We start from the raw sequence: 12,934 nt of genomic DNA on the forward strand, positions 1-12,934 counted from the left end.
TAGAAAGTAGTTGTTCGTCATATTTGACATGTTGTTTATAGAAATTTCGAGGTTAGCATCATTAATTTCATTTTGTATATTTTCACAAGTTGAAAAAGCTATATTTTATTGTAAGTGGTTATAATAAAACAAGAAAATGCCTAAGTACTACTGTGACTATTGTGATACCTATCTGACACACGACTCGCCGAGTGTTAGGAAAACTCATTGCACGGGACGCAAACATAAAGACAATGTAAAGTTTTTCTACCAGAAATGGATGGAAGAACAAGCGCAGCATCTCATTGACGCCACAACGGCTGCATTCAAAGCTGGCAAGATTGCGCAGAATCCGTTTGGGACTAAAGGAGCTGCTATTCCGCCACCGTGGGATCCGTCTGTGATGGGCCCGGGAGGCCCTCGGCAGGGCGTGCAGACGGGGCCTGGCGGGCCGCCTCCGGGCATGCTGCCGCCCCCTGGAGCCATGGGCCCTGGAGGACCCATGGCACCGCCCATGATGATGGGCCCTCACGGACCCATGGGGCCGATGATGGGAATGAGGCCGCCCATGATGGGTATGATGGGGCCCATGGGGCAGATGGGACCTATGGGGCAAATGGGCCCAATGGGGCAAATGCGGCCGCCACTAATGAATGGACCTCCTATGAAGAATTAAGCTTAGTAAGAAGCGTGTTGTGTCTGAATACTGTGTCAGATTTAGTGGTGGTTTTTGAGTGCTGTATGGGTCTCGCTACCACAAGCAGCCGATCTTGGAAATATGTTTAGTACTTCATAGTGTGTTTGAATTCATTGACTCATAGAGGTTTGTGTTTTGGTTGGTCCTAATCTACGCAGTATTAGGTACAACATGTCTAGCATAAGTTAATTTAAGATGTAAATTTAATAATTAAAATTTCTATCCATAAACAATCATCTTTTATTTAAACTCCAATATAAAAGGCTGTATTATAAATTATAAACTAGCAAGACTCATTGAGCTAGCTTGCTCGTTCTCATGATTGGTCGGGTCTTGATAATCAAAGAATATCATAATGACTTCCGCTATCAGCAAAACACTTATAAAAATAGGCAACATACCATTCAAAATATGGGCCACAGTATGAGCCACAGAATTTACATCAGAATCTTTAAGATTTTGAAATACTGTAATAGACAAGGAACTATGTAGGATTGCACAGCATATGAATGCGTAGACTTGCAGGATTATAGTTGGATGTTGATATCTTGCACCACAGATAACAAATGTTCCTATAAATATGTAAGTGGTGATGATGGCTGATGGTGCCATGATGGCATGCGTCACGCTGAGGGCTGGTGATGTCCTCTCGTTGATCAGATCAGCCGTGTTCACCACTAGAGTGAGAATCTTGAGTCTCAATTGGCAGCCTTCAGCAGTCATAGAAGTCTTACTGAAGAATGATTTCATTGGCTTAATCATCTCATGAGCTTCTTGCTACTTAAATCGCATAGTTTTATGAGTAGTACATTCTATACATAGTGATAGTTATTTTACCAGGAAATAAACGAAAATGTAAACAAAAATCAAAGTTGCTACTTCCACAAACCTAACCATAGAATATACAGAGTACATTATATTATAATATTTGATAGAATTTGTCATTGGATAGAATAGACTAGATGTAGCTTATCATTCTGACGTTTCTTATGATGTTGATTCCACTAGATTTAAGTCGTTATTCTGAACTTCAATAAATAGTGCCCTCCTACGCCTATGGCTACTCCATGTACCAATAGGTATAGGGCAGTGCTGCAGGCATCTTCAGGATCACAATCACTAACTATGCAGACATCTATTCTATTCTCTGTGGGGGTGTCAGTACCTGCACCTGGCTCTCTCGAGTGGAACCTTTGTGTATATCAGACATCTATTTAAGTACCTATTTACAACGCTTGATAATATTCTAAATAGATGGCGCCTCTTATTCGCTGCTGCTGGAACTATTCACCCTACAGGTGTTGCAAAAGTGGTAAGTATAGTAAGTACATGGTGAGACTCGCAGGCTACTTTGAGGTCTATTGCATGATTATAGGGTGCATGAAAAGGGAATCCACCGGCGCGGCGCACCCTGGGCAGTGAGACGACTAGCTAATCTTTTCTAATGTAAAAATACACGTACAGTCTAGTTGTGAATGTTTTACATAATGGTGTGAGTCAATATTTTCTTGAATTTGGGTACATTAATTCTAAATAACCCATTGCTATTATTAGTAAAGAACTACTATCTACATACCTAGCTTGGTTGTCGTCAGATGAAAGTAATAAAACAAGGTTCTAATCAACACATTTTTATTAAAATTGTATTTTTTATAACTTATGAAACTTTGCAAAAGTTTAAAATCTACTTAGATACCTAAACTTACGAGTGTATTCAATAAATACTTAAAAGCTAATAACTAGCCGTAGAGACTATACATTGGAGACGAAACGGACGAATGTAACCTCCATAAGAGCAAATTAGAAAAACTTGAATAGTGTTTAAAATTCAATCACTGGTTTGGGTGCGTCCAAAGAGGACACTATAAGCAAGAAGAGACTAGATTAAAGCGTCTACTAGTTACACTTAGTTTAATGAACATCATAACTGCTAACGGGACGTGACAGTGCCGTGTTTATCTGTATCATAAGGCAGTTTCTAAGGTAGACGGTGAAGGCATCCGTTTCTCCGGCGTCTTGCTTCGAGCGGCGGCGGCGGGCTGCCTGAATGAAGACAGTTTAGGCGGCGACGCTTCGGGAGGGGTATTGAAGAACTCAGCCCTCCTCGCCTGGAGTAATTCCGTACGGGTAAGACCAGGAGACTTTTCCCCACTCAAGGGAAACACTCCTTGATCAACTAAATCAGGCGACTCTGTATCTCTTTCAAATATCTCGTTGATAGGTATCAGGTTGCGCCGCGCACCGAAATGCTGGTTCGTGTTTATAGGCACTGTTTTCACTTGGGGATGGTTGGGCGATGTGTCGTGCTTCTCTCCTGAACTGTTTGAGGTGTCATCCTCGTTGTTCGCCTCTGGAATGGGTGACGATAACACATCGGATCTGGGGCTGGAGAATCGCCACTGAGATTTTGGCGAGAGGACGATTTTGGGGCTCGACTTGTGTTCTTTGATCAGCGCCCCCGCGCGGCCTGGGGAGGCCGGCTGCGGGGCTGGCTTCATGATCTTCCTCTGTGCGTAGGTCTTCGGCGAGCCACTAAGATCTAGAATGTTTACGTGTGACCTGTTAGCGTTAGCACCAGGCGACGGCAGTGTTTGTGTCCTCTCTTTCGCCAGCCTCAACTGTTCCACTGCTGATAGCTTGGTAGACTTCTGAGGGTTAAGAGTGTTGAGTTTGACGCTGTGCTGCAGAAGCAGTTTCTTGAAGTCTAGTCTGGAAGTTTGTGGCACCGGGCCGTAGCGGTCCGCGCATGTTGTCTCTGGTTTGTTAACTCTGCTGACGGCGGAATGTTGTACCGGCACTCCAACTCTGTCTGAGGGCGTTGACCAACTATTTCTAGACCTCGGATCCCCAAGGTACCCTGTTTCAGGATGCCTTTGGGTTCCTTTACTGTACAACGAAGACTCTGAGTTGACGGGGGATAAGCTTATCGTTGACAGTGCCGGCGACGCCGACCTCTCCGGTCCGTCTTTGATGTTCAATTTCTTTTTACTCTTATGAATGATTGCGTACAACTCCTCATTGGTCATAGTAGACTTGACTGGACTCAGCATCCTTTTCCCTAAATCCACAACAGTATCCTTGCCCGCCGGCGTGGAAGACTTGAAGGGGCCAACTGACCGGGGATCTATGGGCGATATCCGGATTGACTCTTCACTCGCCTGGCTGGTAGACGCTTTGAAAGGATCGGGTTGAATACTTGGCTTTGGCGCGAAGTAATCTGACCTTTGTTCGTAGGTCTTGGAGCGGGGTATAGTGGGTTCGAGTGGAGGAGGGGTTCTCTTGGGTAGTGTCCAGTACATGGGCTGGTGTCTTCTTGAATCGGTAGGGTTTTCGTAGTTGAGGACGCCGTGTCTGCCGCGGAGGTGCGCCGCGTGTGGGGGCTGCAGCGCGGGGGACAGAGGACTCATGTCGATGACGGGGGCGCGCTCCTGAATCACTTGCGGGGGAATGTTCATATAGGCCTTGTCAGCACTGGAATGTCGATAGTCTGGAATTGAGAGGGATTGTCATTGAGCTTTGGTGTTAGATAATGTCCAATAGGTAACAGGTTATATTAACTTATCACTAAAATAATACGACTACAAAACATACAGATTTTTGTAAAAAAATCTAGCACCAAAAATACCAAAGTTACCATAAGTAACAATACTAGGATATCCCCAAAATAAATTACTTATGTAAAACAGTAAATATAAATAAGTACCTACAATAATAATGTGTACAATAGCAAACATAGCAAAACTAAGATGCACTAAGTGAGTGAATATCGTGAATGGGTTAATAAAATATAAGTAAGTACATTTGTTATAATTTGTTAGATTTACTTTACATTCGGTCCATTCAGGTATCAGTTACAGTTACAGACTTTAAAATAGGTATAACATCGACATAAGTGCATGGCGGTTTACAAATCTAATTTAACATTTCTGATTGGTTAATTAAGTAGGATGTGTAGATAATTTGTGGTTAGTATAAGTAGTTTTGGTTTGTTAATGTCCTTTGCCAATGGTTAGAGTTGATTTTCATGCACAGTTCTCATGCTAAGAAGCAACATAGATTACCTTCTTCTTATGTTGTGGTTTTAGTCACACTGTGAGCAAACCTTCGGGTGCAAAGCTTGGTGAGACAAGGTCCTAGGAAGACCACATCGCTGCATTGTTAAAATGTTATCATGTCGTTCAGACACGAAATTAGGTGCGAAGTTAGTGTACTTAAAAGTAGGTCGGGCTTGTGCGTGATGGAAACACCAATTTAATTAGTAGGTATTGTTTTATTTATTTTATTATTAGGTTAATGTGCTCCCGTGAGAATATAAACGTTCGTTTATTATTTACAAGTTGTGAGAGGGTCGTGTGCGACAATGAATAGTAAAGTTCTGTTTTGGAACGTGTGATTTAAATTTTTATCTACTACTTAATTTTTTATGTTGCAAAACAAAACTGAAACATGAAGGTGCAAATAATGAGTTAAGTGTAGGAGCGGAATAAAATGAAAATAGTGCAGTGGATCAAAATAAATCTATAATTAATTGATGATATTATTTACAAACACAGACACAGAAAAGTAACACACCATGCACTTACATACGAAGGAAACTAACCACTCGTAAGCACTCGTGTAAACTGCGGTGAAAACACACCATGCCACACATTTAATGTCATAAAAACACAATAATACTTCATTAAAAACTGATATACACACATGTACGTAAAACTCAATAGAAAACTCTATCATAAAATTTATGAAGTCCAATATTAAATTAACTATCACAGTATCTAATTACTATAAAGGAAGACATTTTAAAATTCATTCGTAAAAGGGACGGAATAGATTGCCTAAAACTAAATTCTCTACACTATTTCACCAAATCTCAGTGCCGTAGTCCGATTGAGAGACAGATAGTATTCTCGCGCGATGTTTAGAGCTGTCAGAGGGGAGGGTCACCTTACTGGGCGACAGAGGGCAGGAGGGCGGGGAGTGGAGCAGGCAGACCTCATCAGGGTCAGACTCGAGTATAGAAGTCAACAGGTCCAAGGAAGTATCTCTACCATCAGGAATGAAAGCCACAGTGTGTCGCTTGGGCACGGGAGTAGCGAAAGGACTCAAAGTTAAAGCAGACAACTCAGCCTCGAAATGATCTCCAATGAACGTATTATCGTCGTGGCCAGACCACTCGCTTTTCAAACTGTTCATTATGTTCCTAGGGCTCAATTTAGGGGATACTGTCGGAGGATAATTGATTTCATCCCGAAGTAAGTCGGCTGTTATTTCAGCTTGGATCATTTCTAAAGAGTCAACTTTCTTGGCGTTGCCGCCGAAACTCTCAAGTTTTAATAACTTTTTGATTGGCATGAGAGGGGAATTGGCCAGTTTGTAACTATCGCTACGCTTTACTTTATTAGTAATAGATTTATCATGGCCTTCGTTAGAATTACTTTTATTTAATACCTCTCCATTACTATGGCCGTTTAATTTGTTAGCACAAAACATCCTCAAAACTTCAGCAGCCTTACTACCAGAGTTGCCAAAGTCATGGCCACCCTTGCGCTCTAACATTCTCGGCGATTGGAAATTGGGAACGAACGGAACAATATCTGTGTCTACCTCGGGCGACAGACTTAAATCTAGCTGTTCGAGTTTGGACTTTATAAACAGGTTTCTAGAGAAGGTTTTCGGGGAGAGGCTCTTACCTTCTAAATGGTCTTTCGTCGGTGACAAGCTGACACCGTCGGCGTCGTGAATATTAACGTACGCCCCAGTTCTAGTGATGGCGTCGACCACGCGCGGGGGGTCACTGGTCGCTGCTGGGGACTGTTTAGTGGGGGTGGGGGGGGTCTCAGTAACCGGCGAAGCAGTAATGATGGTGCTCGGTTTAGGGGTCGGCAGTGGAATGAACTCCTTAGTGACCGGGCCGTCGGGCACTGTCGGAGCTTTGATGATCACTTTCCCCAGTTGCGGGGAGGTTGGCTTGCTTGTTGGTTGCGGGTCGCATGGAAAGTCTGTTTCATCTGTGATTCTGACGACGTCTGCTGTCTCCCGTTGAACCACGCTGGTGGTCGGGTTGAGTTCCTGCACGAACGGTCCTGGCTCGAAGGTCGTGTGGGCCCCTTTTCTTCGCCGCAACGTGTCGGATGAGTAGACCACTTGACCTTGAGAGTCGAGGGTTACTTTCGCCCCTTTACGTTGGACTTCTTCTAACGCTTGGGACGGTTTTTCCCGCTCTAAGTAGTCCTTGCTCTCGTTCAGGCAGTTGGGTAGTTCGTTGAGCGATACGTATTCAGTGTCCGGAAGCCTTCCAGACAGGACGGTTTGCAAGTTCTTCCGTACAATATCGTTGTTGCCGTAAATGCCTCGGTTCAGACTCACTTTCTGGTTGTTATTCTTAACGTCGGCTATAGTCACGTAGTCACCGGCATCGTACAATTCGTCGCTGGAATTCAGTTCCTTAGGTGATGGTGATTTTTTACTTGTTAGTTTAGATGGCAAGACACCTTTTAGTTTACACATCAGACTGTTTAATGGTTGTAATGAAGATTTCTTCGTTTGTGCGCTTGTTTTTGTAGTCTTAGTCGCTTCAGTTGGACTTTTAGCTTGTTTAGGTTTGTCTTCTGGCGGTAATTCTAGTTTCGGTCTGCTTGCGCACTTCTTCAAAGTACTTTCACATTCATCTTTGTTTCCGCTTTCGCTCTCATCGTCCGAGTTGGTCGGAGTGATCACGCAGAGCGATGGAATCCGTGCGCTGCTTATCGTAGTTTTGTATCTTATTCTCTCTATTCTATCGGTGCCTTCAAGGTCTGAGGACTCTGAATAGTCTTGTTCAGACAAGCTGTTCTTCCCGTGTGCACTCGAAACTGAGTCTTCTATGGGAGAGCTAGACGTGTTGTGGCCAGAGTCAGGCGAGCTCGTTCCGGTGCTCTTTTTAGCACTTTCCATTTCGGTCTCAGTGTGGATCTCGGCGACCGCAGTCATGTGATTACCGACATTTCTCGTGATAGTAATAGTCGATGTTGGAATTTCGCTTATTTCTGGCGAGGAATGATTGTGCATTTGTTTCTCGGTGTATGTACGAGTGACTGGGTTGTATCGGAGGCTGCTGAATGGAGATTTTGAGAATGAAGAGTTCAGACTTCTATCGAGGCTAGCGTTGGCGCTGTGGACGTTATTATGGCGACCTCTGTTTAATTTCGTCAAGGAACTTTTTCTTTCTGGTACCGTCGGACCTATGATGAGTGACCTGTCACTGCCGGCAGCCATTAATGTTGTGCAGACCGTACCAGCCGAACTAGTGGTGGTACTGGTCGACCCTTTACCAAACAACTCATATTCGCTTTCAGCCGTCAACGTTTGACTATTGGAAGAGTTAGACAAGGCATTACTGGTGTGCATCGGGGTACTTGGTGATATGTCTTCCTCTTTCAACGTCTTCAATCCGGAATCCATATGGAACGATGTGTAGTACCCTTCCGTGTCACATGAGAACTCTGAGCTGGTCTCCAGATCTTCGTGTAAATCGTGTATAATGTCTGGAGTCAGGGTTCCTTCGCTAGTGACGCTACCCGAACCAGAGGTGTTAAGGAACCTTCTCCTGCTGATGATGGAACTGGGAGGACCATGGTGGTTAATGTTTAGTGAGTTGTTGGAGGTTCCGGCGGAGGTTGTGCTTTTAGGCGGCACAGTTGTGGTAGTGATCTCTGAGCCGATGCTCGTTCGTCCTGACTCGGAGCTAGCGGACCAGTTTCCACTGGACGAGTGAATGTCATCCTTTCCGATGCCTGAGCGTCTGAGCCTTCTGGTTGTAGCTGTGCCCCGCAGCTTCACTCCACTGTTGATGGTCGCTGTGGTCTGCACGGCAGTGGGGATGCCTATGCTCTTTTCTGAGGAGGAGTATGACGCACAACGCTGATGCGACCTCCTGTCCTCATCACTGGGGCGTTTCCGTCTCATCGTCACTGTCTCCTGCATGGTCGTCTCTTCTGCTCGCGTCGGGGATTTAGTCTCTTTACTCTTCTCTGACCTTAAGGAATCTCTAAAGCTATCTCTACTGGCGCTCGGCGACCGGCCGATCATTCTTAACCTACTCTTGCCCCATTGCTTGAGGGAGTTGAAGTGTCCCTTTTTGACAATGGGGTCTATGGGACTCTTCTTGAGCAGATCGCTCGACCGCGATCGGATCACAGTGCTATCCGCAGTCTCTTCGGCTTCCACAGCGTTTGTGTCGTCGCTGCGATAAAACAAACCAAGCAAAGCATTAGTCACACGCTAAGGCAGTACTATGTTGGGGCAAATTAAACATAATCTAAAGAACGCCTCTTCGTCTTGTTACAGAGGCACTCTGACTTTCATTACATGAAGCTACAAATTGCACTATTAGTGGTTAAGTGCAGACAGAGTCTTTGCAGTGGTATGAGATTTAAGCAAAGACGATCTCACGTTATTGTATTCACAAAAGCACGTAAAAGTATTAAATAAGTTATTGAATGTGCTCGTCATTTTATACGGACAGTACACACGTATAGTGCTACACAGTTATAATTAGTTATTTAGTTAAAGAGGCTACACCATCAAAAATCCAACAAACGTATAAAATTTTATTGACCTTCTAATTCTAAACCATGAAAGTCGTTTTATTGGCCACCTCTAAGACTGGCCACCGCTCGCGATCGTAAACTAAACTATTAAAAAATGCATGAAGAAGTTTTTTTGACTCCATAGTGTAGCCTCTTTGGTGAAGTGTAAAGTGCGTCCTAGAAGCTTACCCAGCTATTGCCTCTCTAAGCTCTTTTTGATCAGTGCCAGATATGGTGTTCCGTCTTTTACCCCTAGGCTTTCGACTGCGGGTTCTACGTTTGACCGTGTCTGTCTCTCCCGTGGTCTCGAGCTGCACAAGCGACTTCCGGGACGTGCACATCCGGTCGAAGAACTTTCCGGAAGTGTCGATCGCTACTAATTCTGGCGGGAATCTGGAAATTGGAGTGAAAGTGTTGTTTTAGTTAAGAATGCATCCATACATAGGTACCAGGCTTATTTATACCAGGTAGGTACATTTATGCAGCTACAATTACCTGGCGATAAGCTTATAGCGGGACTTCAGATTAAAGTTAGGTTTCTTGATTCGATTTCATAAGAAGCCATCATGATCAGTCGTGTTGATAGGACAGCGACGACTGATCTTAAGAATTTACATCTGATTGTTAAGTGAAATTTACCATAAAATATGCTGTCGTATGGACATGTTTCCATGGAATCACATCTCAGGAACAAGGAATACGCCCTCACCTTGCTTGAGATGGAATTATCACCTAAGCAGCCAAGACCCAATAACTTTACTCACTTAGAAGCGATGACGCTCATCTGCTCCTCAGGACTCGGCAGTCTGTGGTCGATGGGCTCGTCTTCCCCTGACCCGTACTCCGAGAGTTCATCCGGGGTCAAGGTCACGCCGCTGGAGATCCGGAGGGAAGAATCTGGCAGGACGGACACCTCGCCCATGGCTTCTCTGGACGTCCATTTGCGGAGGCTCTCGACTACCGATGGCTGGGGGTGACGGGTTTGTTAATTGTGATGTGGAAGGAAGTTCTAAGAAGGAGAGGACTCTGGAGGAGTGAGGTTTCAATGCTCGTAATAGATTTAACTATACATACAGTAACTATAATAGTTCTGACTGGGGAGCGAAACTGTACCAATGAGGTTTCAATGGTTTTTTACAGAATTATAACTTGAATGAATTCACAGCCTTCTGAAGAGATGATGATGATGAGTCATTTAATAAGTATGTTCTGGTTTTTAGCGTCACGATATTTCCGGTTGGACAAGTAATAAAATGCTAAGAGAATCTATAGTTTTTTTTTATTTTTTATTAATTACGTCATGATTCGGAACGTTAGAAAACAAATTGTCCTGCACGCGTAGCACAGTATGGCTGCGACAAGATATAAATGACAGCTAGTTGCAACAAATTGTGTGATACCAGTTGTCCTCACAAACGCTAACATGGCCAACACGAAATAATCACTACAAGATGTGAGTTACAATTTTGACAGCGAGATTGGAAGATTTGTCTTATTTCCTAACATGGGTGTACCAATTTATCCACACATGTCTCAGTTTGACATTTGTTTAGGTAGCATTATATCACTCAAGTTCGAAGGTGGTGATAACATGTGACACAAATAATTATTTGTTTAGTTTTTGTTAATTTCATCCTTGCTCTACAAGAAGAGATGCAGGAAAGGAAAATTACTATAATACTTATAGGGAGGATGATCCGGGACTCTAATAACCCGTTGAAAATGCTTTAAAAACAACATTTGTCAAAACACACATCCTCTTTTTTATTTGACTAAAATTATACATTAAGTATATTACTTATATGTAGCGGTGTTAGCTCAGACGGGTAAGCGCCCGCCCCTCACGGAAGAAATGTGGATTCAAATCCTGTCGCTCATATGTGCTAATAAGTTAGATAGATAGACATTAATTTGTTCCACTTAAACATTTGTACAGTTAAATTAAGAGGCGAAATGTGTGTGTTAAAGCAGACCAAAAGGGAAGCAACTCAGCGCATTTGTTTGCCCTTAGGAACAAACCACAGATTTTCAGTTGTCTCCCATACTTATACTTTAAGTTTGCCTATTCACGTCAAAGTATGCAGGTAATGAAGTGGCTAATTGAATAGTTTGAATGCTAAATATAAAGTTCACGAAATGTAAATCATATAAACTGTACATTGAATACATCCGGCACACCGGGCAGTCAGCGACTCATTCTAATCCTTCACCACAGCGACAAACCCTAGTCAGGCTTTATCATTTATCAACAACATGTGAACAACACACTAACTGAGATGAAGTGGCTAATTGAATAGTTTGAATGCTAAATGTGGAGTTCATGAAGTGTAAATCATATAAACTGTACATTGAATACATCCGGCACACCGGGTAGTCAGCGACTAATCCTTTCACTACAGTGACAAACCCTAGTCAAGCTTTATTATTTATCAACTACACACTAACTATAAAAAAATAAGTGGGTATGCTAGCATGTACAACTAAATTAAACGGTTATAAAAATATAATATTTTCTTTAGGTAAGTAAAACATTTATTAAACTTTTAATTAATAAATTATAAAAAGTATACTATTTCACACACCATAAAAGCACATTAGGTATTCTTAGTTATCAACTATCACAATAATCAGTCTGAACTTGGCTTATATCAGTCATCAAATGGGTCTCATAGTATGTATGCCAAGTTCTTCAACTTTTTCAGTTCGGTGCCGCTCGGGTTCATTGTATCACCACAAGGTTGCTGATGTCATCTGACCGTCTTCAGGTGGTTTCTGCCAACAAGAGCTCTCCAACCGTGTCTAGGCCATCAATTTCTGACCGGTTTTGACCATCTTCCGTCTTGCCTACAAGCCAATTTCAATGTTCTGTAACAATCAAAAATGTTTCATTAGATTTTAGTTATACTTACTTATGAACTAAGATTATGACTCCTATTGTCATCTTCATCATCATCATAACCCATCACGTACCCAGTGCTGGGGTACAGGTTTCCTTCCAATGAAGGAAGGGTTTAGGCCTAGCCAACCAAGTAGTGCCATGTGATAAAAGTTTTTTGAGTTGTTTTGTGTGCATATGCCCAACTATAATAACATGTCACGGGTACTGGCACTTACCTTCTGTTTTTTCCTTCCATTGATTATATAAATATTATTCAGTCAGGCCGTGGGACATGCATCGAAGATGATATTCTGCTGTGCCCGTCAGGATCCTGCCCGGGCTTTTTTCTCAAGGCCTTCTAGCTCCTGGGTCCGGGTAGACAGTGGGTGGGTCATCAGTCAGGTGGCATGCTGTTTTGTTCTTCGTCTCAGGGATCCGTTGCATCGACGGCTGCCGATAGCAGGAGCTCCCAAGGAATCTGAGCGTGCTTGGTCGGGAGCAAGCTTGGTCGTATATCATTTGATGAGACGATGTCCAAGAAACTCAATAAAGTAGTTTAATGAGCCAATATGAATCCATGGGGTAGCGCAAAGCAAAGTAATATTACCCAAACATTACCGTAAAACGGGGTGAATAGGAATTCAGGGGTCAATAGGGATATTATCGATGAACGAAATTGAAGCAGAAAAACTACTATAAAATTAAATGATAATGGTCAGATTTTTCATGATTTTTAAAGTAGAAAATTGATTTTTGTTGATAGTAACACTTTTTTGACGTGAAGATGGTTACAAGTGAGAAAAAAATACATCT

The 12,934-nt window shown here is 42.9% G+C and overlaps 2 protein-coding genes and 1 long non-coding RNA gene across 3 annotated transcripts in view; 1 reads left to right on the forward strand and 2 right to left on the reverse strand.

Moving 5' to 3' along the window:
- Nucleotides 1-14: 14 nt before the first annotated feature.
- Nucleotides 15-906, forward strand: LOC105391209 (U1 small nuclear ribonucleoprotein C). Its single transcript, XM_011562662.3, has one exon. It carries the CDS (start codon nucleotides 137-139, stop codon nucleotides 653-655), a length of 519 nt encoding a protein of 172 aa, XP_011560964.1. The 5' UTR covers nucleotides 15-136; the 3' UTR covers nucleotides 656-906.
- Nucleotides 907-2,294: 1,388 nt separating this feature from the next.
- LOC105391212 (proteoglycan 4) overlaps nucleotides 2,295-12,934 on the reverse strand; it is a 76,005-nt gene continuing 65,365 nt past the window's right edge. The window contains exons 4-7 of the mRNA XM_038107938.2: nucleotides 10,008-10,210; nucleotides 9,433-9,636; nucleotides 6,367-8,897; nucleotides 2,295-4,163 (exon numbers count right to left, since the gene is read on the reverse strand). Of these exons, the coding sequence (XP_037963866.2) occupies nucleotides 2,641-4,163; nucleotides 6,367-8,897; nucleotides 9,433-9,636; nucleotides 10,008-10,210 (4,461 nt within the window). The 3' untranslated portion in view covers nucleotides 2,295-2,640. The remainder of the gene's footprint in view (nucleotides 4,164-6,366; nucleotides 8,898-9,432; nucleotides 9,637-10,007; nucleotides 10,211-12,934) is intronic.
- Nucleotides 11,758-12,734, reverse strand: LOC125488988. The gene is made up of 2 exons (XR_007266644.1): nucleotides 12,358-12,734; nucleotides 11,758-12,108 (listed from the first exon to the last, which is right to left on the reverse strand). It is a non-coding gene; the product is annotated as an uncharacterized LOC125488988 (long non-coding RNA).

Source organism: Plutella xylostella, chromosome 9 (genome assembly GCF_932276165.1).
Source record: "Plutella xylostella chromosome 9, ilPluXylo3.1, whole genome shotgun sequence".
In the NCBI taxonomy this organism is placed as follows: Eukaryota; Metazoa; Arthropoda; class Insecta; order Lepidoptera; family Plutellidae; genus Plutella; species Plutella xylostella.